This window comes from Helianthus annuus, chromosome 17 (assembly GCF_002127325.2).
Source record: "Helianthus annuus cultivar XRQ/B chromosome 17, HanXRQr2.0-SUNRISE, whole genome shotgun sequence".
Classification (NCBI taxonomy): domain Eukaryota; kingdom Viridiplantae; phylum Streptophyta; class Magnoliopsida; order Asterales; family Asteraceae; genus Helianthus; species Helianthus annuus.
In genome coordinates, this window is record NC_035449.2 from 193,735,495 (window position 1) to 193,760,718 (window position 25,224).

The following is a 25,224-nucleotide window of genomic DNA, read 5'->3' on the forward strand; positions in this document are numbered from 1 at the left end:
CTTACTTGTAACATGTAATTTTTTTTTTTTTTTTTGTTTTTTCTTAGATATACATACATACATGTTCTTTTCAAAAACTTAACGTCAAACCCAAACGAGTATGCTTTTTAATAGTCAAGAGTGTTATTCGCAAGTGAACATCAGAAAGTATAATTATAACTTTCATAAGCTTAAGACCAAAACCACAATATAAAATCTATCACACTTACCATTAGTATATAATAAACTCTTAAATTAGACATGTGATTAAAACTATGGTGTGATGTTTAGATACATCCTCTCTAGAAATAGAGATAAATAATTCAAATCATGCAAGTATATTAAAAGTATATTAGTTTTTCGTAACTGCTATTTTCGTCCCTATAGTTTGTCCACTTGCCAGTTCAGACCAAATTTCAAATTTGTACCATTTTCCGTCCCTCACATTCTTGAAACATGTCAGTACCGTCCAAAAACGCATGAGTTAACTGCCATTTTCGTCCATGTGCTTTGTCCAATTATTCGATTCAACCTTAGATTTTTGGATGGGACTAGCATGTTTCAAGATTGTCAGGGACGAAAATGGTACAAATTTGAAACTTGGTCTGAACTGACATAACTGAACAAACCACGGGGATGAAAGTGGCAGCTAACTCTAAAAAAAGAGTAAAAAAAAGAAGAATAATATGGCAAAATGGTTCCTAAGTTTAGGTCATTTTTGTCACTTCAGTCCAAAAATAATTTTTTTTTGTATCTGGGTCCCTGAGGTTTCATTTTTATATCTGGCAAACCATGTTAGAATTTTCTGTTAAGTTCTCTCCCTTTTGTTGTTTTCCTCACTTACCTACAATATATTATAACATAAAGTAACATAAAATGATTAAACGACAAAAAAGGGAGAAGTTAACAGAAAATTCTAACTCAGTATGTCAATTTGATAAAAATGACAACAAATTAAAACCTAGAGATCTAGATACAAAAAGTTTAAATTTTAAACAAAAACTAGGTTAAGACCCGCGCGCGTTGCGGCGCGAGTACATCGTAAACATTGAATGGATTAGTCCAAACGTTATATGATGCATAAACCATATGAAAACACACATTTCGACGTATCCAGATGAACTCAGTGTAACCTGTATAAGCATTGTGATTGGATCAAACGTAAAGTAAATGGAATTCATATCGAACAATCATAACGTATTATATGTGACCGAACTTATACAAAGAAAACGTAACGGGTATGAAGGAAAGTATGCACATGTAATCGAAAGGGATTAGTTAGAGCTTTCAAAAAAAGGCGAGAAAAAGAAACCATAATTTGACTCCACTCGGTTCGAAACAAACTTTACGAAACGTACATAAAATAAACACGAAAACATATTATATTTGACCTGAATCGTTTCTCAAAAAAGTTTTCGTCGAAACGTAGAACTTGAATTTATACAAAAACGTACATAGAAATATGCACGTAAAAATGGTTTCTTTAAACGAAAACGTATTATATTTGACCTGACTCGTCTATAAAAAAAAGGTTTACGTCGGAATGTAGAAGAAATCATATTTACGCATACCCGTACATAAAATATGCACGTAAGAATAGTTTTTAAGTAAAGGAAGTATGGGGGTAAACCGTAACAAAAAATTATTAAAAAAAATTAATAGGTTAAAAACATTCGTAAAACCGTGCCAAGTAGCACCAATGCCACAACCACATCGACTCTCAACATCGTAAAAATAAAATAGATAAAATGGTAAAAATTACACTGAACGAAAAGCAGACTAAAATCGTTGAACCACTCACACCCGTTACAGTGTCTTAATACGAAGAAATCAACCAGAAACGTAAAACGTAGAAAATAATAACTTAGTCGATCTACGACCCGCCCGTTGCGGCGAACTTTTCAAAAGGGGAAAAATGGACGCGTTGCAATGGGTCTGTCAAATATGAAAAAATAGAGCAAAAACGTTAAATCTCACATGCACGCTACGACATGTTAGCAAAATTTAGAACGAAACGTAAAACGAAAAACTTGCGAAGGATAAAAAGTATGGGGTACGAAAGTTGTAGATAATAAAGTGTTGTGTTAAATTATAAAAGATGGAAAACTTTGGGTTAAAAGTAAAAAATGAAAAGGGGTTAAAATGTAAAATATGAAATGTTTGGGTTAGAAGTGAAAATTTAAGATTTTTTTTTGAAACACTCCCTAAGCACAAGTTACAAGTCAAAGTCATGATAGCACATATAAGTTGCTTATTAATATATGAAATAATAACCTAAGCTCAGCGAGGCATTTTACTAAAAAATAAATAAAATAAACAAACAAAGCAATCATGGTTATGGGCCAAGTTAACATAAACATGGAGCAAAGGCCCAAAGGTTCAGCCCAACTTATCACATAGGCCCAAATACCATAAAACTAGGGCACGAAGCACCCTTCATATAAACATCGTATCATTCCCCCAACTTCCTCTTCAGCCTCCACTGAATCACCATAGAGAGAGCTGCCGGCCGGAAAAATGGTGCAACGATTGACTTACCGTAAACGCCACAGCTACGCCACCAAGTCCAACCAACATCGGGTTGTTAAAACCCCCGGTAATCTTCGTTATTCATCGCAATCTACTTATTTAGGGTTTTATTCGCATCATTTGTTGTATGTCATGATTCGGTTTTTGTGATTTATGAGTTTTATGAAACTGATTTGTTGAATTGATGCTTGTTGGTGTTGATAGGTGGTAAGTTGATTTATCAGACTACCAAAAAGAGGGCCAGTGGACCAAAATGCCCTGTTACTGGCAAGAGAATCCAAGGGGTATTATTCATTATTACTACTACTACTACTACCATTTGTTGATTAATTTTACTTCTTGTTAGAGATTTGCATTGTAATTACAGTTTTTCTTATCTGTTTGTTTGTGTTTTGTTTTGTTTATATCTGTAAAGTGTAAATTATGCAGATTTGTAGTTGTTTTAGATTGGAGGTAGATAGATGAGAATCAAGTGTTTGGATCTGTTATACAGTAGTACATTTTAGCATTTTACTTTCTTGTTCTTAACATGGTATAAAGATTATAACTATATAGGACCAGAGGATGAGATTCTTAGATTAATGTTATTGTTACTTTTATTTTAGGGTTGTTTGGGTTAAGCTGGCTTTGACAAAATTTATGGGCAGAGCCACTAACTACTGTTTTGGTGACTGCAAACTAAACCGGCTGCTTTTTACCGGTTAAATGGAAGTATGAAAATATTTAGTAAAGTACGATGATGTTAGTTAATAGAGTTGTATGTGCTTTAGTAAGGCTAAATGGATTGTTTGCTTTACATGGCTGGTTATGAGTTTTTAATCACACAGAACCATAAGTAATAAGTATGATGATGTTAGTTAATAGATGTATGTGCTTTATGGTATGACAGTAACTAAAGTCTAAAGTCTAAACACCACTCTATGGTTTAGCAGACTAATTACTGTAGTTTTATAATGGTTTAGATGCTGTTCTTTGTCCATTTTTGGAACCTTTTTTCAGATCAACATTTAATTATACACTAAGCATAGTTTTATAATCTGGGATTTTTTTATTTAAATTTGTAGCTATTGTTTACATTCTTAACGATCAGTTTGATGTTTTAAAGGGGGTTTCTGTCATTATATTCTTGATAGGTATTATTTGGATTTGCACCTACTTGTTTTAAACTTGAATAAACAGTTGAAGTGAATGGTTACGTTTAGGTTAGGACAACTAAAATGGATATTGTTGTTTGTAGAAGTTTGAATTATTACGAACAGTTGCCTTTTTTGTTTGTTAATTCTTTGTTTTTAGAGCTGTTTATAGTTTCCTTTTATTTTTGTGTTAGTTAGACAAATTCTATTTTTTTTGTCAAACTCAACATTTGATTCCGCACGTATTTGTAAAAGGTATTTAATTATATGTTGAATGTCTAGAAACTGAAATACCATATAAACAAGTTCTCATATATAAACATGTTGTTTATCCAGATTCCTCACTTGAGACCTGCTGAATACAAGAGATCAAGATTATCTAGGAACCGAAGAACTGTGAACCGTGCTTATGGCGGTGTACTTTCTGCAGGTGCCGTAAGGGAAAGGTATGTTGTTCATTTTTTGTCCACATCATCACTATTTTTGCCATTTGGTGTCGTTAGGGATTTTGGATTCTCATGTTGATCTTATTCCAGTTTTTTGGGTGTGATAGTTACTGATTCTCTTTGTTGGGTTATTATATAGGATCATCCGGGCTTTTTTGGTTGAAGAACAAAAGATTGTGAAAAAGGTGTTGAAGATTCAAAAGGCAAAAGAAAAGACTGCCTCCAAAGCTTAGATTTTTCTCATGAGAGAGTAATTTTGGGTTTCAAGATTTTGAATCTGTAATCTGGCTGTTTGATGTTTGGATACTTTTACTTTGTTGACAATCAAATTTGGTTCAGTCTTTTAGGTTTTTGTTTGCTTTCCAATGGTTTTATGGACTATGTTTTGGACATGTTTTCGTGTTGTATTTACTTTCTTCTAAATTCCAAATTAATATCCCTGCTATTCCATGCATTTTGAAAACTATTTGAGGTTATTGCTAAGGTTGAGTAACAGTCAAATAGGGTAAAAGCTTTATTAGTTAAAACTAAGATAACCACTTAAATATGTCTTTGGTTTGTTGTGGTGCCATACATTGTTAATGCTATATTCTGTTGAATAACAAATAGGTGTTATTATTAGAACTAAGTCGTTTTCCTCGACGTCAGGATGTCATTATCAGGTTCATGACTGCCGTAATGAACCAAATCAATACAGACTGAATTCACACCACATCGTGCTGGGAAATCTCGCGAGTTAGATTTAATAAGGTAAATTGGATGTTCCTAGGTAACATGGTATAGTAGTGAGATATGATGTATGTAAAAAGATCTTTCACATATACATAAGGCATGTGTCATACATCATTTGGCATATGACACATAAGATGACTAATGCGATGAATACATACAAATTGGTAAAAAAATAAAAAAAAAAAAAAATTGACGGATGCCTACAAAACTTTTGTTGATGTGTTATTGACATTTTTTTTCCATATCGATATCTAAAAATAGGGTGTAAACGAGATGAGCCAAGCCTGAGCTCGTCTAGACTCAAGCTCGGCTTGGTTAGAACGTTGTTTATATAGTTTGAGCTCCTAGAGTTTCTTACCCTGATGCACGATTTTGCTTTCAGTTCAAGCGGGGCTGACTGTCTCTTGTGTAATTTTTCAAACTCGAGCTCAACTCGATTATTATTTATTGATTTAATTTATATTAATCATACTTTTTTTTAAATTATATATGTGTGCGTGTGTATGTTGTATATATATGTTTGTGTATATGTATTATTTAGTTATACCAATCACAATTTTATAAATAAAAGTTACATTTGTATAAATATAAATTTAATACATTAGCTAATTATGAAAGGCTCGTTTGAGCTTGCGAGCCGGCTCGAGCTCGATAACTGAAGCTTGGGCTCGGACTTGTTTACTAAACAAGCTTATTTTTAGGCTTGGGCCTGAACTCGTTTAAGCTGAGCTCGTTTCAAGCGTTTGTCGAGGCGATATCGAGTAGCTAACAAGTAGCTTGGCTCATTTACACCTCTAATATCTAAGGCCAAACACCGGTGACATCCAACCGTTACTAGAAGCACTTCCAACCAAACATGAGTTTCCCTAAAATGTTAATGTTGAAACAATGGTTAACACAAGGATAACCAAGAAGGTCGTTTCACTTATGGGGTTCAACCTCTTCTCTTGCTCGTATCTGTGGCCTGAGATCTGCAAAACAGTAAACACCGTTAGTCTCGTTAAGAGGGGTGAAGGGGGTTTTCCCTCTTAACCAGGCTCCGGCGTGAGAATAAGTACTGTTCTGAGAGGAATAAAACAGTGTGTGTATAGAGTGAGTAAAGAGAGCCAAGATCCTGAACCTGAATGATGAAGGGTCCTATTTATAGCCGGAGGGTGAAGAAGGAGGAAGCAGCTGTGCCAGCTGTGGGTGTGCGCCAGCTGTCCGACCAAGGGGAATATCCTCTTGGTCTGCTCTGTCGCGAAGGGTGTAGTGGTACACGTGGCGTCCTTGTATTCGCTTGTGCTGGGTACCTCGTACTGGTCGCGTCAGCCCTGCTCCCTGGATTGCCGCAGGCCTATGTGGCCTTCTGTCAATGGTGACACGTGTTGTCCTTTATGTTGGGCAAAGCATCTTTGATGCCAGCTGTGAACCGCCTAGATGTCTTCTGGAAGTTTCTAGAAGGTTCTGGTGACATGGATGCCTTGTGTGCACAAAAGTGGTGTGGTCCCTGCCATGTAGGCAGGGAATTGGGACCATACCTCTTCAAGTCCCCCCAGTCCAGTGTGCCTTCTAGTTGAGTTGATCGTCTAGGAGGGATTCCGGACTTATGAGAGTTATGATCTCCATGCGTCGCGTTGAAGTTGGTTCATATAAAGTGAGCCAAATGGAGGCGTGCCGCATGGTTTCTACCTTTTGAAAAAGTGAGCCAAATGGACGCATGCCGCATGGGTTTTGGCTTCTTGAAAAAGTGAGCCAAATGGACGCATGCCGCATGGGTGTTGGCTTCTTAAGAAAGTGAGCCAGATGGACGCATGCCGCATGGGTTTTGGCCTTTGAAAAAGTGAGCCAAATGGACGCATGCCGCATGGGTTTTGGCCTTAGAAAAAGTGAGCCAAATGGACGCATGCCGCATGGGTTTTGGCCTTTGAAAAAGTGAGCCAAATGGACGCATGCCGCATGGGTTTTGGCTTCTGAAAAAGTGAGCCAAATGGACGCATGCCGCATGGGTTTTGGCTTCTTAAAAAAGTGAGCCAAATGGACGCATGCTGCATGGGTTTTGGCCCTGTTGTGTTTCCTTCTGTTGGAAGTTTGGTGGTTATGGGGAAGTGTTTGGTGTGACCGTCTGACGTCCCTGTCTTTTCGGAGGCCAACAGTTGCTTTTGCAGTGACTTTCTGTCACATCAGCAGACCCTGTCGCCCATGCTTCCCGAAAAACGAGCCGACGTCTTCTCTCTCCTGTGACGTGTCAATCATCTATTGGGTGCTTTTCCTGTTTCCTGACGGTCCACTATCCATCGCATTAAATGCGATGGGTATAAATAGGGGGCGGTTATCCATTTCTTCCTTCATTCTTGAATTCTAAGTGTGATTTTCTCTCTACCTTCTTCTTGTGTGTTCTCATCGTCCATATTTCCTTGAGTTCAAAACATCTTCTTCTTGACCTTTATCATGGCTGAGAAGAATCCAACTCAGAAGAAAAGGAAGCATAGAGGTAGGGCTCCTCTTGGTCCAGACCAAGCCGTTATTAACTGGAAGGAGGAGGAATTTCAGATGCTTGTGAGGGGGCATAACTTTCGTCCTGAGTGGGGGGCTCGGTACCCTCCCTCTGGATCCACTGCATTGGATGCCCCTCCGGGTTTTATCACGTTGTACGCTGCTTTTTTCCGGGAAGGCAATTTTAGGTTGCCGATTACGAAATTCACTGTTGCTGTTTTGAGGGGTTATGGGCTCCATATTTCTCAGATAAATGCGATTGGGCTCCCTCGGATTACCCATTTCAAATCTGTCTGTAGGTCTTACCGCGTTGAGCCTACGTTTGAGATGTTCAACGCTTTCTACAGCGTTTCGTATACCAGCGGCTTTTACTCTTTTCAAGCTAGGTCAGGGGTTGCTCCAGTGTGTTCTGTGCCGTTAAAGGGCATCCATGACTGGAAACAAAAGTTTTTTTACATCCGTCGTGGTGTGATTCCAACAGATATGTTATATCGGCAAGTGAGTCAAGGGATCCCTAAGGTGGATGTTCTTCCCAACTATGGTGATCAAGAGTGGTATAAGAAGATAACTGCGAAGCCGACTACTATTTCTCAACTGGATGAGATGGCTTTAGTTGGTGCAGGGATGAGTTTGCTGTGGGTTCCTAAACATCCGCCGGGTCAGCCTGCGTACAGCCATAAGGGCAAATGTATTGTTCTTTCGTGTCTTACCACTTGATTATTTCCCTTTATGTTTACTATGTGTCCTTATTTTTGTTGCCATTTTGCAGTTGGTTATAGTTTGTTGAATGCCTTGGACCCTAAATCAGTGGGTGCCATGGTTGAAGCTATCCAGGCTGATGGGAATCCGACATGGTTGGATCAGATACGGGACCGTTTCCTGCATCCTACCGACGCTAGTTTGAGCAGATACGCGAATGAAGTTCTTGGTGAGGATGATTGGGATGACATTGTCGACTCTGGTCGAGAGGAAGTCATCATCCTTTCTAGTGGAAGTTCTGACTGGGATGTTGAAGATCTAATATCTCATTCCGCGCGTGCAGGTACCGCGCCTGGTGGTGTTGCGGAGCCGGTACATGAATTTGTTAAGGATGATGATGATGCGGAGGTGTCTATTGATCTGTCTGCCCAGTTGGAGACGAGGAAGAAGGCACGGACTGATAGATCTGGAAGGATGGAAGAGAAGAAGGAGGGCGGAGCTGCTGGATCTTCTCGTAAGCAACCTTCTACTCTTCCTTATCTAGATTATGTGGTAGTGTCTGATACATTGTCTGGCCTAGGCCCTGGGGAGGTGCGTCAGGGGTCGGATCCTGATGATAAGGCCACTTTGACTGAGCATATGAAGAAGAAAGCTCTCGATGATCACAAACGTCGCCTTGATGAGCAAGCGGCTGCTGCTTTTGCTGCCAAGAAGGCAAAGCTTCAGAAAGAGGTCCCCCCAGCGCCCTCAGAGTCTGAGATTGATTTGGGCGTGTTTAGTGGAGGTCGTGGGAATTTGTTGGAGGAGATATATGCTGCCTCTGCTCCTCTTCCTGGTAATTTTCTTTCATTGTACGTTTGTCGTATCTTTCCTTGGATTGCTCTTTAATTGTTGTCTTTTGGCAGTATCCAAGACTAGCAAGAAGCCGCGGCCGGTGGATATTTCTCAGATTACTCCACCTACTTCTCCTCCTTCGAGGGCTGTTGGCTTGACCCCTCCTCGAGATGGTGTTGATGCAACTGTGAGGGGTGGTGAAGGGTTTGTTGAAGGTATATTTGAGGGAGGTGATGCTGCTGGAGGTGATGTTGGAGGCGATGCTGCTGGAGGCGACGGTGCTGGAGGTGATGTTGCTGGAGGAGATAAGGGTAAAGGTGTTGAAGTGGAGATGGAGTCTAGTGAGACTACTTAGCAACAAACCATTTACACAAAACGTCCTCCTGGTGGGGGTGGAGCCACTTCTAGTTTTGTGCGAAGCCCGCACTTTGAACATAATCCTGATGATTCCTGGGGTAACCCAGCTTGTGATGATTTGCCTCACGTCCCCCGTTGGAGCCTTACTCAGGGCTCTCGAATGACTGACTTACAGAATTGTCATAAGTTTTTCTCTTTGTCACTTCCGCCCGCGGAGAGGATGTTCCAGAAGAATCGTAACCGCTTTGCCCTTATAGACGACCATGTTAGTGCTGGGGTTCACTTCTTTGCCACATCGCAAGAGATTCTTCGCAAATGGAGGTCGATGGGGGAAGAAACTCTTGAGTTTGAGGAGGCGAAGAAGTCGTTTTCCGAAGAGAAAGAGAAGTTTAATGCGGAGAAAAAAGGCTTGCAATGGCGGGTTGCTGAGGCTGAGCGGAAGTTTGAAGAGCAGAAGCAGTTGAACGAGCAAAAACAGAAGGATTGGGAGTCTGCATGTGCTCGTACAAACTCGGAGATGCAGTCGCAGCGTGATGCTATTGTGCGGCTGTCTGGTGAGAAGACGGCCCTTGCTGATGAGGCTCATCAGGCGCGTCTTGCCGCGGAGAAGAAAGAGAAGGAGTATGTTGCTCGGATCGACAAGCTGGAGCTTCTTGCTCAGGAGAAAGCTACGGAATGTGAAACTGCTCAGCGCCTTCTTGATGAGAAGACGGCTGAGTGTCGTGCTTCTGAGCTGCTTGCTGAGGAGGCCTCAGCTGATAGTAGGTGGTTGCTTTCCCGCGGCGTTCCTTTGGTAACGTTTTTTGTTTTCTTATTTCGTTTTTGCCTTTGTATATTCTTGTTCTTATTCGATCTCGTTCTCATGCAGCTTGCTGATCGTATTTTGCATTCTTCTGAACTTGCCCGCTATATGTTTGAACTAGGTAGGGCAGGGTATAATAGTGGACGCAAGTTTGGGTATGCTGAAGGCAAACTTGCGGCCACGAACAATGAGAAGGATTTCCACTTCGAGTTATATAAGGATGATTGTGACGCGGCTTATGCTGAGAAGCGAAAAGAGTTCGCGACGCTTGATTTAGCTGTTGTTCGGGCCTCTGGGAAGTTGGCTCACAAAGCGAATGGGGTGGCTTTGTTGAAAAAAGCCTTGGGAGAAGATGGCGATGATGCTGCTGGAGGTGCTGGCTCCAGCCATACTTGATAGGTTGTTTCCGGCCTGCGTGCCGTGTATGGCCCTGGATGGGCTTGTAATGGGTGTTTTAAGACAATTTTAGTTTTCTTGACTGTGGTTGTGTGTATTGACATATATTTTACCACTTTGATTTTTGGTTATGCAAATTTTGAAATCGTCATAATATGTGCATGTTTAATTACTTTGATCAGGTGTCACGAATGAATGATGGCACTGACAGGTCATGTTGTGTTACTACAACGTTTTTATTCTGTCGTTTAAGTATGCGCGCTTGTATGTGACATACGAAGTGATCGAGTTGCAGGTTATTGTGTGAGCTCAGCTGGGATCACAGCCTTGGGAGCATTACAATGTTTAGTTACCTTGCTATCGATATTTTCGTGTTTATGTGGGCACGAAATTATGTTTTTTGGCGTTTTGTAGGCTTTGGTTGTGTTTCTGACCCGGCTGTTCACTTGGCTGTGACGAGCCTTGGAGGTCTACAACGTTTCCTATGGTCGAGCCATTGATGTTTTCGTGTACGCCCGAAGTAATAAATGCAGTTGTGACAAAAAATTTGCATGAAATAAAGGTAGCCAAACACTTCTTGTATTAGGTAAATGTGTCGGCGATTCGCCCTATACGATTACATGTTTGCATTATATGTAGCATTTTCGTAACTGTTGGGCATTCCAGGTTCGTGGAACCTCTTTGTCGTTCATGGTGCGTAGCTTGTATGCCCCCTTGCCGAGGACCTCATCAATGATGTACGGGCATTCCCATTTGGGAGCCAGTTTTCCCGGTTTTTCTGCGTTGGACGCTTCATTGTCCCTTAAGACATAATCACCTGGGTTGAAGGTGCAGATCCGGACTCGGGAGTTGTAATATTTTTCAAGCTTTGATTTGTATTTGGCTTCACTGATTGCTGCCATCTCCCTCCGTTCCTCTAGGAGATCCAGGTCGATCCTCCTTTCTTCTTCGTTATTGATCAGATTCATGGAGAGCATTCTCGGAGATGGAAGCCCGATTTCTGCTGGTATCACAGCCTCGGACCCATAGACCAAGCTGAAAGGTGTTTCTCCATTGCTTGTTTTTGGCATTGTTCTATGGGCCCACAATATGCTGGGTAGTTCGTCAACCCACCCGCGTCTTTTTTCACCGAGCCTTGCTTTGATGCCATCGACGATGCTTTTGTTGACCGCTTCAACTTGACCATTCCCTTGCGGATGTGCGACCGACGAGAAGGTATGTTCAATGTTTAGTTCCTTAAACCATCGCTCGAGATCATCTGCTGCAAAGTTTGTACCATTGTCGGTGATGATCCGGAGTGGCAGGCCGAATCGGCATATAATTTGTTCCCAAATGAATCGTTTAACAACTGCCGACGTGGTTGATGCGAGTGCCTTGGTTTCCACCCACTCGGTGAAGTAATCTACCGCGACTATGATGAACTTGACTGCCCCCGGAGCTTCTGGGAAGGGGCCCACCATGTCTATGCCCCATTGCTGAAAGGGCCATGCGGTTGTTACTGGTACCAGTTCGTTTTTTGGGCGCATGGTTTTTGGTGCATGCCGCTGGCAGCCGCTGCACTTCCTTAATTCCTTCACGGCATCTAGATGCATTCTGGGCCAGTAGTAACCGGCGTTCATTACTTTTGCCACTACCATACGCGGCCCGGCGTGGATACCACAAATGCCTTCATGTACTTCCCGGATCAGATAATTTGCGTCGTCGGCATCAACACATCTTAGCAGCGGGCCGAGATATGACTTTCGGTATAGTATCCCGTCTGCCATCTGATAATGTTCTGATTTATACTGGATTTTCCGCGCCTCAACTTTATTTTCTGGAAGTATCCCGGACTGTAAGTACATGATTATGGGTGTCATCCAGGACGTGGTTCCTGTTTGGATGACGCTGACTTCTCTGAGTGGAACAGATGGGTTGCTCAAAACTTCTATGCGCACGTCTTTGGCTAGGTGCTGGAAGCTTGTTGACGCAAGCTTGCTTAAGGCGTCTGCCGGCTTGTTTTCACTGCGGTTTATGTGGTGCACCTTGTAAGAATAGAAGGTTTGCAGCAACGTCTTTGCTTGGTTGAGATAGAGTGCCATTATGTCGCCCTTGGCTTCGTATTGACCATTGATTTGGCCTGCTACTAACATGGAGTCCACATGTGCTTCGATGTGTCGGACCCCCATTTTGATTGCCAAACGCAAGCCGGCCAGAAAGGCTTCGTACTCTGCTTCGTTATTTGTGCTCTTGAAGTCTAGGCGTATGGCGTAAGTGAACTCGTGTTTGTCAGGGCTTACTAGCCGTAGCCCCGCGCCTGCCCCATCTTCGTTGGATGCACCGTCTGTATACAGCAGCCATGGCTCTTCCGTTTGTTTTTTCTCAGCTTTCTCCATCGCCTTGCATTCTCTGTCTTTGTCGTCTGGCACTTCCGTCATAAAATCTGCCAAGACTTGGCCCTTGATCGATGGACGTGGTCTGAAAACCACATTGTGTCCCCCTAGCTCTATTGCCCATTTGGCCAACCTTCCTGATACTTCTGGCCTTGCCAGGATATTCCCAATATTGTAGTTTGTTAGCACGTGGATGACGTGGTTGGCGAAATATCTGCGCAGCCTTCTTGACGCGTGAATTAGTGCAAGGACAAGCTTTTCCATGATTGCGTATCTGGTTTCTGGATCGGTCAAGGTTCTAGATACGTAATACACAGGCGTTTGGACACCTTGACGATCAACAAGTAGTACGGCTCCGACTGCTTTGTCGGAAGCTGAGAGGTACAGGACCAAAGGTTCTCCTTTGTTTGGTGCGGTTAGAGTTGGCAGCTTGATTAGACAGTCTTTCATCTCGCGGAACGCATTTTCTGCTTCCGGAGTCCATTGGAACTGGTTTTTCTTCATGCAGTTGCGCAAGGTCTTGATGAATGGGAAGGATTTTGCAGCATGGTTAGCTAGGAACCGATTGAGTGCTGCCAATCGTCCTGCAAGCTTTTGCATGTCTTTGACGTTTGCTGGTGAAGGCATCCTTTCTATGGCCTGGACTTTTTCTGGGTTCACCTTAAAACCATCTTTAGTGACTATGAAGCCCAAAAACTTTCCTTCTTCCATTCCGAATGAGCACTTTGCTGGATTCAGTTTGATGCTTACGCTGCGCAGCGTGTTGAAGGTCTTCTGGATATTTGCCAGCATCGCGCTCTCCTCCTTGCTCATGATTACCAGATCATCCATGTATACTTCTATGTATTTACCAATGGCGTCACTGAATGTTTCGTTCATCAACCGTTGGTACGTAGCACCTGCATTCTTTAAGCCGAACGGCATCTTGGTGTAGCAGTATAACCCCGTTGGTGTGCGGAATGCGGTTTTATCTTCGTCTTGAACAGCCATCTGGACCTGGTGGTATCCTTTGTAGCAATCCAGAAAACATTTCCACCGAAACGTTGCCAAAGAATCTATTTTCTCGTCTATGTCTGGTAAAGCATAGCAGTCACGGGGACATGCTTTGTTCAGATCTTTGTAGTCGACACACATTCTCCAACTACCATTCGGTTTCTTTACCATTACTGGGCTTGCTACCCATGTTTGGTACCGGACTTCCCTGATGATTCCTGCGTTTAGCAGTTCCAACACTTGTTCTTTCATTGCATCATGTTTAATATCGCCTAAGTGGCGTTTGGCGTGTACCACTGGCTTGGCCTCTTCGGAGACGTTTAGACGGTGTTCTGCTATATGCCGTGGAACACCAACCATATCAGCCGGTGTCCAGGCGAACACGTCCATGTTGTCATGCAGTAATTTCTTTAGCGCCGCGCGCGTTAGGTCAGACATTGCGGGCCCCAGAGTGACTGTTTGTTCTGGGTATGCACTGTTCAATACCCATTTCTCTGCTTCTATGCGCGGTGCCTGTTTGCTTGCTTTTGCCGGTCTGATTTCATCTGTTGCTAGCACTTCTTTGCTTGCGTATATCAACGCGATGCCTGTTTCGGTTGGAAAACCTATGGCAGAATGTGGTGCGGAACAGATCATGCTGAAATCTCCTTGGGATTCTCTTCCTAGGAGGATGTCATGTCTTGAATGTGCCGGTAGTACCATGAATGTGACTTCTTCGGTTCTCGAATTTCTCCCATCAGAAAGCAACACTGGGAATGATATTTGTCCTAGGGGAAAGACGACCTCGTTGCAGAAACCAGTTAGTGGGTAATCGACTGGTTCTAGGCGCGCCTTATCCTCTTGGTCAAATTGATTGAAGCACTGTTCATATATGATGTCCGCGGTGCTCCCGGGATCAATGAAGATGTAATTTGTTTGGTAGTGGCCGATCACCCCTGGGATGACTATTGGCCGCTTTTCTCTCGGGCCTCCCCTGACAACTGGGAAAACCACTTGCTTCTCGCGCCATGAATCATCCTGCGCGCGTTTGTTGTAATTTTTTCTTGGTCGCCGTGGACCTCCTTGCACCATATGAGTTTCTAGCTTTCTGAGCTTCTTGTTGTCTGGACCTTCATCTCTTCGTTGTATTTGGTGGTAATCGCGCTTTCCTCCCTTGACTAAGTGACTGAGCTTTCTGTCTCTTAGAGCTCTTTCGATTTCTTGCTTTAAGCTAAAGCAGTCGTCGGTCAAGTGGCCCGTATCTTTGTGGAATTCACAGAAGAGATTTGGCTCTTGACCCCTTTTGTTGCGCATCTGCAAGGGTGGTTTGAACTGATGGTTCTCTGTGGCTAAAACTTCAGAAGGTGTTTTGGTTAGTGGAGTCCACTGCTTTTCTCTATTTTCGCGCTTTACTTCTTTTCGGTGGGCTATCTGATTGATCGTATGGCGTGCATCGTCCCGTGGGGGGCTTCTTTCTCTGTTCCCAGAAGCCCTCCAGGGTTGATTTCTGCCCCTTCTGTTGTTTCGATCGTTATGGTTGTGTGCGCGCTGACGGTGATCGTCACCGGTCAGTTGCCTGTCTGTCTGCGCAATAGTCTTGGCCGCTTCAATGAAGGTTTCCCAGTCTTTGGGTCCTCCATCTCGCCCCTTGATTCTTTTAACCAGATCGTCGCACTTGACCGCTCGCATGAAGTGTGCGCGCATCATTTTCTCTGGTATGTCTCCGATCTCTAGGCATTCTTTGTTGTACCTTGTAATGAAATCTTCTACGCTTTCATAGTCTTTTCTCCATATGTTCAGACAATCACCCGGATCTCTGGCTTGTCTTCGTTGCTGAGAGAAGTGTGCTAGGAACTTCTCTCGGAAATCGATCCATGATTTGATTTTGCCAGCCGGTAAGTTGTCGAACCAAATGCGCGCCGCGCCAACGAATGTCTGAGCAAACAGGTGGCACCATGTTGGTAAGTTCCATCCGCCTGTTGCTCCTGCGCCTTTAAACACCTGGTGGTGATCGTCTGGGTCCGTCAACCTGTTGTACTTACCCACGTTGTGTGGTAATTTCGTTTTGTCGATGGCCGCGCACGCGATTTCTCGAATGAATTTTGAATTTTCAGCCATGTCCTCAGGACGATAGCTCAAGGTGTAATCATGCTCTGCTTTGGGGTTGTACCCCGCGCGCTTGGTTGGTTTGTATGCTTCGTGTTCCGGAGGAAGTCTGCTAAACACTGTGGATTCCCCCTTGTAAGTTGGGTCGTCTTCCTCCTCTTCCCATTCTCTATTCATGTTGCGCGCGCCCAAACGGGTTTGGATCGGCCTTCGTTGTAGATTGGAGGTTTGAACGAAGTTGCTCTCTGTTTCAGCATAAGTATCGCGCGTGTCTTGTATGCTGGGTCTTCTGACCTGTTGCACTGGTTCTCTTTCTGGTCGTAAGTTCCACGCGTTTGTCTGCTGAGCCGTGTGTGTACTCAGAGACCTTGGTTGTGGAGTTACGAATGCTGATTGGTTAGCCTGTGCTTGGAGCAAGGCTTGTTGTGCGCTGAGCTGCGTATAAACGAGGTTTATGGACGCCATTTGTTCGGCATACCAGGAAGCCAGAGTTTTTCCCTCGGGTAGCCCTAAAAGTGCAGAGTAGTTGAGTTGTGCTTGTTCCGATGGAACAGAAGGGCCTGGTCCATGGCTTGCGGTCTGCATCGGCGGAGGTGTTTGGTGTAATATCCCCGTTGGAGATTGGAGAGCAGCTCCGTTTGTGGTTTGAGTGATGATTCTTGCTGGTGTTTGGAAGATGGGTCCAGTTGTGGTTTGGCTAACTGTCACACCCCCCAAAAAACCACATGCGGAACACCACCGCTTGGAGGCGTGACCGACCAGGATCCAGCCACCAATTATAATGAGCATTGATTGATAGTAGAAATATTTGCTACCCAAAGTAGTTAGCAACATCGTAGTTTAAGTTCGATAATTAGTTTTACAAAACAGCGGAAGCATAAACCAAATAGTTTTAAAGATAGTTCTTAGTTCAAGATAATTAAACCCAACACGCGGGTTTTGACAAACACTACACATCCCCAAGCAGCAGCTCCTCAGTCACTGGTTACCTGCAAAGCATGCAGTAAGGGGTCAACAATAATGCTGAGTGAGTTCACTAGTTGTCCAGTTTTAGTTTACCAAAAACTTAAGTTGTTTAGATAAAGCATTTATAATCACGCTGTGGGGAGCTACCCCATCTGTAAGATCACTAAACTGTAGATACCGAAACTGTTGACGGAATGTTATTGTGCCCCGAGTCAATGTCTATCGTCATTGACCAAGATACAAGGTCTACTAGTTCACGCCCGATCTCCCCCGGTCACGGTGTGAGGTTGTCAAACCTAATAGCGCTATCAACTAATAACCCGTTCGCCCCCGGCGATTAATCGGTACTGTAAGCAGGGACTTAAAGTGATAGAGTTTCGTTTAGCATGGCTAGTTGTGATTTATAAATAATATCCAAACGTATCTCCCCCGAAGATAGTAATTACCCATTCTGTTTTCCCCCGGAGTAATGGGTCAAAAGTGTTTTTCCCAAAGTTGGTAGTTTGTTCGTGTCCCTCCGCGGGACGCATGCTTTTAGTGTGTGAACTCACCTTGGGTTGCTCGGCAGATTAGGTTACTTTGTCAAACACGTTGGTCACCACGTCCTAACATGGTTACCGGTATAGGTCAGGTTTGGTGTACAAGCATTCACGTAAAATCTACACATAACTAACACGTATCATGCATGCAATCAGACAGTGGGTTATTGGGCCGGCCCTAACATTTACACAAAGCAAACAGCAACACGTAGTCCAGTCAACAGGTAGCCCATATTACACATTATGGCCCAATAACCAAAGTGGACAGCCCAGTCGCAACCGGGTGATCTCGAGTCGCAACCAGGAGGTCTCGGCTTGTCATGCTGTGGTTGCGAGTCGCAACCGTGTGGTCTCGAGTTGTCACGCTGTGGTTGCGAGTCGCAACCGTGTGGTCTCGAGTTGTCACGCTGTGGTTGCGAGTCGCAACCGTGTGGTCTCGAGTCGCAATGCTGTCTTTTTCTTGTTCACGTGCAAATTCAGACATATCAGGCTAAATTGTACTGTGTAATCAGGCCCAAATCGAGAAACAACCAATAAGGTTTCAACTAACAATTTTCCTAATCTGACCATTAGTAAAAATGGATCAAACATTGCCCTTTTTAAAATCTTCAAACCATATTCAACAAGTTCATCATAAGTTCATCAATTTTAGGGTTTTCATCTTAACATAATCATACATTTTGAACCAAAATCTTATGTTTAACAACATCATTTTGCAGGAAACAAGTGAAACATAGTTAGGTTGGCCCCTAAATACTCTAAGCTACCATTTAGTTTAAACATTCAACTAGTCACTTTGCACATTTTATCAAGCATCATATCATGGTTTACACATATGGTGAAACTCACAAGTCATCCGAAAAATCATGCATAACATTACTAACTAAGTACCTTCTAGTTTATTCAACACACATAATTCCTACACACATAAGAGAACACTAACCGGTTGTGAAGAAGGTGCCGAAATGAAGGAAGAAAATGAGAGAATGAAATGTCCGACTTGTGGTGATGATCTTGACCGAGATCCCGAGATCCTACCGATTTGCTCCAAGCTTGAACCGAGAATTTAGAGAAAGAAAGTGGTGTTGTTGAGGGTTTTCTAGTGAGAGGGAAAGGAGTGTTTGTGTTTGTAACTAATGAAGGAGTGGGGAAAGGTTTGGGATTTATACAAGGGATCTCGAGTTGGGCTTGGGGGTTTCGGCCCAAACCGGTTACGGCTCAAGAGGCCCACTCGAGACCGAGTGGCCCACTCGAAACCGAGTGGTTGCGAGTCATGGTCTCGAGTCACTAGCATAACTCATAAATATATATATATATATATATATATATATATATATATATATATATATATATAATACATACATACAACACATATTTTGCAAAAAGTCATGTTCCCATTTAGTAACATATATATACACAAAGATATTACAAGATGTTCGTTCGGAAAAACCTAGAGTGTCACATTATCCCCAAGTTTTAAGAACTTTCGTCCCGAAAGTTAAGGCAGCCACTGCCAAGCTAGCGTGTTTCAACGGGGTGTCACATCATCCCCCCGTTAGTTTGGAATTTCGTCCCGAAATTCGGTTGTAGCTTCAGTGCTGGGGGTTTCGTTTGGGAACAACTGGGGATACTTGCACTTCATCTGGTCTTCCCGCTCCCAGGTAAATTCTGGGCCACGCCGTGAGTTCCAACGAACTCGCACGAGGGGTATTTGGCTACGTTTGAGGGTTTTGATCTCTCGACCCGTGATCTCAATCGGTTCCTCAGTAAAGTGTAGCTGTTCATCAATAGTGAGTTCCTTGAAAGGAATTATGAGTGTTTCGTCTGACAGACACTTCTTCAGATTAGACACGTGAAAAACATTGTGCACTGCACTCAGCTCTGCAGGCAGGTTCAATCTATAAGCAACCTTACCGATTTTCTCGGTAATTTCGAATGGTCCAACATATCGCGGGTTCAGCTTGCCCCGTTTACCGAAACGAACCACACCCTTCCAGGGTGAGACTTTAAGTAGAACCCGGTCCCCGACCTGGAATTCTAGCGGTTTCCTACGCTTATCAGCGTAGCTTTTCTGACGGTCACGAGCTGCCGCCATGCGTTGCCTGATCTGGGCAATCTTTTCCGTCGTATCTACCACCAGTTCTGGGCCTGTGATTTGACTGTCATCGACTTCCGCCCAGCAAAGAGGGGATCGGCATTTACGACCGTACAATGCCTCAAAAGGTGCCGCCTGAATGCTAGTGTGGTAGCTGTTATTGTAGGAGAATTCCACCAGCGGTAGATGCTTCTCCCAGTTCTTGCCAAAATCGATCACACATGCTCTAAGCATGTCTTCCAGGGTTTGGATGGTGCGTTCAGACTGACCATCCGTTTGTGGGTGATAAGCGGTGCTCATGTCCAATCGTGAGCCAAAGGATTTGTGCATAGCTTGCCATAACTCGGAAGTAAAACGAGCGTCTCGGTCGGAAATAATAGAAGTTGGCACCCCGTGCTTCGAGACTACTTCCTTTAAATATATTTCTGCCAAGGTAGAAAACTTGTCTGTTTCCTTAATGGCCAGAAAGTGTGCAGACTTAGTCAATCGATCTACTATCACCCAAATAGTGTCATTCCCGCGTTGGGATCTAGGTAGCCCCGTAACAAAATCCATGGAAATTTGTTCCCATTTCCACTTCGGGATTTCGGGTTGCTGGAGTAGGCCTGCTGGTTTCTGATACTCAGTCTTGACTCTTACGCAAGTCAAACATTTGCTAACGTATGCTGCTATGTGAGCTTTCATGCCAGGCCACCAGTAAGTGGTCCTTAAGTCGTGGTACATCTTATCTTAACCAGGATGTACTGAATAACGGGACTTATGGGCTTCGTCCATCACAAGCTCACGTAGATCTCCGTAAAGTGGGACCCAAATGCGCCCTGCCACATAGTAGGCGCCGTCTTCTTTTTGCTCTAGTCGTTGTCCCGATCCTCGCAGGGACTCAGCCCTGATGTTTTCCGGTTTCAGAGCTTCAGTCTGAGCGTTTCGAATCTGGGTGGGGAGGTTAGACTGGATGGTAAGTTGTAACGCTCGCACGCGCTTGGGCGTAGTGTCTTTTCGGCTGAGGGCGTCTGCCACAACATTGGCCTTGCCCGGATGATACTCGATGGCGCATTCATAATCATTCAGGAGTTCGACCCATCGACGTTGTCGCATGTTTAATTCCTTTTGCTTGAAGATATGCTCGAGACTCCTGTGATCGGTGTAAATGGTGCACTTGGTACCGTACAGGTAATGTCTCCATATCTTAAGCGCAAAGATCACTGCTCCTAGTTCCAAGTCGTGCGTAGTGTAGTTCCTTTCGTGCGTCTTAAGTTGTCGAGAGGCGTAAGCAATAACTTTGTCGCGTTGCATCAACACACAACCGAGCCCATGGATGGATGCATCGCAGTAAACCACAAAGTCGTCAGTGCCTTCAGGCAACGAGAGAATAGGAGCACTACAGAGATTATCCTTTAGTTTCTGAAATGAGGTTTCCTGAGCTTCACTCCATTTATAAACCATACCCTTCTGAGTAAGAGCCGTGAGAGGCTGAGCGATCTTTGAGAATCCCATGATAAATCTTCGATAGTACCCCGCTAGTCCTAAGAATTGGCGGACTTCGGTCGGAGTCTTAGGGGTAGGCCAATTCTTTATTGAGTCGATCTTAGCTGGGTCGACGTGAATTCCATCCTTGTTAACCATGTGCCCAAGGAAATGGACTTCTCGAAGCCAGAAGTCGCATTTCGAGAACTTGGCATACAGTTGCTCGTTGCGAAGGAGTTCGAGGATAAGGCGTAGGTGCTGTTCATGCTCTTCTTGACTTTTTGAGTAGATCAGGATGTCGTCGATAAACACAATTACGAATTTGTCGAGGTAAGGTTTGCACACTCGGTTCATGAGGTCCATGAATACTGCGGGCGCGTTGGTCATTCCAAAGGGCATAACAAGGAATTCATAATGACCATAACGAGTTCTGAATGCAGTTTTGGAGATGTCTTCATTACGGACCCTTAGCTGATGATAGCCTGATCGCAGGTCAATCTTAGAATAGTAGCTCGATCCTTGCAACTGATCGAATAGGTCGTCGATTCGCGGGAGAGGGTAACGATTCTTGATGGTAACTTTGTTCAGCTCACGATAGTCAATGCACATTCGGAACGTGCCATCCTTCTTTTTAACAAAGAGTACCGGTGCTCCCCAGGGTGATGAACTAGGGCGGATAAACCCTTTATCCAATAGTTCCTGTAGTTGTGTAGAGAGTTCCTTCAATTCTGCGGGGGCTAGTCGATAAGGTGCACGAGCTATGGGCGCTGCTCCGGGAGCTAGCTCGATTTGGAATTCGACCTGACGGTGGGGAGGGAGTCCAGGTAATTCTTCAGGAAATACCTCGGGGTAGTCACGCACCACTGGAAAATCTTCGATCCTCTTTTCCTTTTCCTGCGTGTTGGTGACAAGTGCTAAGATAGCGGTGTGCCCTTTTCGTAAACACTTCTGGGCCTTCAAGAATGAGATAACGCCGGAGATTTCTCCGCCTTTGCCACCTTGCACAATGAGAGGTTTGCCAGAACGGCGGGGTATGCGAACCATCTTCTCTTGACAGAGGATTTCCGCGCGATGCTTGGATAACCAATCCATACCAATGACGACGTCGAAGCTTCCAAGTGTAACAGGGAAAAGATCGATGCTAAACGTCTGACCAGACAGTTCTAATTTGCAGCCTTTGATAACATGTGAGGCCTCGATGTTTCTACCATTAGCTAACTCGACGATATGACGTGAACTTAGTAACGAAAGCGGACGCTTAAGCTTCTTACTAATACGTAGGGACACATAACTAGCATCGGCTCCAGAATCAAATAATACAGAAACATAACGATCATCGAGTAGGAACTTACCCGCCACGACATTAGGGTCATTCCTCGCTTCTCCAGCTCCAATCACAAAAGCCCTTCCCCTAGCACCATTCCCAGCATTGTTGTTCTGATCGTTGTTTCCAGCTCCCTGATTGTTGTTGCGGTTCTGGTTCAGTTCAGGGCAATTCTTCTTATAGTGCCCCTCAGCTCCACACTGGAAACAACCCTTAGCGTTCCCGTGATGCTGCTGCTGCTGGTTCTGCCCCACGGGACGTGGACTCCTACAGTCCTTGGCCTCATGTCCCATCTTGTTACATCGCTGACACTGACTTTTCCCACAAGGCCCACTGTGATGTCGATTGCACTTGTTGCACTTGGGGTGGTTACCGCGATAGCCACCCTGTTGTTGAGTGCTCTTGTTGTTTTCAGTTTTCCTTTGCTGCGCTGGGGCCTGAGTGGGGTTAGCATCCTTGCTTTGATTTCCTTCCCACTTACGCTTGTTGTCACTAGAAGTTCCGACAGTAGCACTGATCCTTTTGGGCAACCTGCCCTCTTCTACGGCCTCAGTAAGTTTGTGAGCAAGTCGAACGATCGGCTGAATGGTAGTGAGGTTGGCTGAAGTTACATGGCTTCGAATTTCTGGAGCCAAACCCTTGACGTACAACTCGATTCTTCGATACATAGGTCGAGACATGTTTGGGCAAAGGGCAGCATAGTCATTGGACAGCTTGGTGTAGGTTTCAATCTCTGACCCAACCATCTTAAGCGCATAGTACTCGTTCTCAAGTTTGTGGATGTCATCCCGGTGACAGTACTCCTCCTTAATCATGTCCTTGAAATCCTCCCACGCAGTAGCATTAGCAGTTTCCAATCCAAACATCTGAATTTGCGCCTTCCACCAAGAAAGCGCGTTTCCTTCAAGCGTAGCAGTAGCAAACTTCACCCAATTCGCAGGGGGACACTCACAGACAGCAAAGACAGCTTCAACTTTCTCAATCCAGTGCAGAAGACCTATGGCACCCTCAGTGCCATTGAAAGGGAGAGGCTTGCAATCCATGAAAGTTTTGAAAGTACACACGGGTGGTTGCGCAGGTGCATGCTGACCTGTTCGTGGGAAGCGAAGCGTATAGATTTAGGGATAAAAGGCGTTGTGGCGGTAGGATCTAAGCATCCTAGGATAACGAGTTTACCTCCAGGGTGAGCTGCGAAAGCTGCAGCCACCGTGTTAAGCAGGTTAGTGAATTGAGCCTGAGTCATGTTGATGTTTCCTCTTCCACGTCCACTCATTGTCTTCATAATCAGAAAACATAGTATGAGTGTGATGTCGTAATGTAGCGAGAATGAGATAGAAGAGAGAGGTGTATCTATCTAATTGGGCACACTAGTACATATAGCAAAATAGGAAACATAAGGTAAGCAAACAAGTAAACACTAGTCCGAGCTATGAGGTCTAATGTGTTGAGCCTTGCACTTGGAGTGTAGTGTCGTCGCAAGTCACAGGTTATAGTCTGGTTTTTTTCCCAAAAAGATTTACCCCTTTTTAAAACCAAGTTCACTATAACCAATGGCTCTGATACCAATCTGTCACACCCCCAAAAAAACCACATGCGGAACACCACCGCTTGGAGGCGTGACCGACCAGGATCCAGCCACCAATTATAATGAGCATTGATTGATAGTAGAAATATTTGCTACCCAAAGTAGTTAGCAACATCGTAGTTTAAGTTCGATAATTAGTTTTACAAAACAGCGGAAGCATAAACCAAATAGTTTTAAAGATAGTTCTTAGTTCAAGATAATTAAACCCAACACGCGGGTTTTGACAAACACTACACATCCCCAAGCAGCAGCTCCTCAGTCACTGGTTACCTGCAAAGCATGCAGTAAGGGGTCAACAATAATGCTGAGTGAGTTCACTAGTTGTCCAGTTTTAGTTTACCAAAAACTTAAGTTGTTTAGATAAAGCATTTATAATCACGCTGTGGGGAGCTACCCCATCTGTAAGATCACTAAACTGTAGATACCGAAACTGTTGACGGAATGTTATTGTGCCCCGAGTCAATGTCTATCGTCATTGACCAAGATACAAGGTCTACTAGTTCACGCCCGATCTCCCCCGGTCACGGTGTGAGGTTGTCAAACCTAATAGCGCTATCAACTAATAACCCGTTCGCCCCCGGCGATTAATCGGTACTGTAAGCAGGGACTTAAAGTGATAGAGTTTCGTTTAGCATGGCTAGTTGTGATTTATAAATAATATCCAAACGTATCTCCCCCGAAGATAGTAATTACCCATTCTGTTTTCCCCCGGAGTAATGGGTCAAAAGTGTTTTTCCCAAAGTTGGTAGTTTGTTCGTGTCCCTCTGCGGGACGCATGCTTTTAGTGTGTGAACTCACCTTGGGTTGCTCGGCAGATTAGGTTACTTTGTCAAACACGTTGGTCACCACGTCCTAACATGGTTACCGGTATAGGTCAGGTTTGGTGTACAAGCATTCACGTAAAATCTACACATAACTAACACGTATCATGCATGCAATCAGACAGTGGGTTATTGGGCCGGCCCTAACATTTACACAAAGCAAACAGCAACACGTAGTCCAGTCAACAGGTAGCCCATATTACACATTATGGCCCAATAACCAAAGTGGACAGCCCAGTCGCAACCGGGTGATCTCGAGTCGCAACCAGGAGGTCTCGGCTTGTCATGCTGTGGTTGCGAGTCGCAACCGTGTGGTCTCGAGTTGTCACGCTGTGGTTGCGAGTCGCAACCGTGTGGTCTCGAGTTGTCACGCTGTGGTTGCGAGTCGCAACCGTGTGGTCTCGAGTCGCAATGCTGTCTTTTTCTTGTTCACGTGCAAATTCAGACATATCAGGCTAAATTGTACTGTGTAATCAGGCCCAAATCGAGAAACAACCAATAAGGTTTCAACTAACAATTTTCCTAATCTGACCATTAGTAAAAATGGATCAAACATTGCCCTTTTTAAAATCTTCAAACCATATTCAACAAGTTCATC

The 25,224-nt window shown here is 44.0% G+C and overlaps 2 protein-coding genes across 2 annotated transcripts; one reads left to right on the forward strand and one right to left on the reverse strand.

Moving 5' to 3' along the window:
• Window positions 1-2,413: 2,413 nt before the first annotated feature.
• On the forward strand, window positions 2,414-4,521 carry LOC110921607 (60S ribosomal protein L34). Its single transcript, XM_022165958.2, has 4 exons — window positions 2,414-2,575; window positions 2,713-2,792; window positions 3,978-4,087; window positions 4,227-4,521. The coding sequence occupies exons 1-4, from the start codon at window positions 2,497-2,499 to the stop codon at window positions 4,318-4,320; spliced, it is 363 nt and encodes a 120-aa protein (XP_022021650.1). The 5' UTR covers window positions 2,414-2,496; the 3' UTR covers window positions 4,321-4,521.
• A 6,039-nt stretch (window positions 4,522-10,560) lies between these two features.
• On the reverse strand, window positions 10,561-14,107 carry LOC110925478. Its single transcript, XM_035986393.1, has 2 exons — window positions 11,414-14,107; window positions 10,561-10,623 (listed from the first exon to the last, which is right to left on the reverse strand). The coding sequence occupies exons 1-2, from the start codon at window positions 14,105-14,107 to the stop codon at window positions 10,561-10,563; spliced, it is 2,757 nt and encodes a 918-aa protein (XP_035842286.1).
• Between the last annotated feature and the right edge of the window lie 11,117 nt (window positions 14,108-25,224).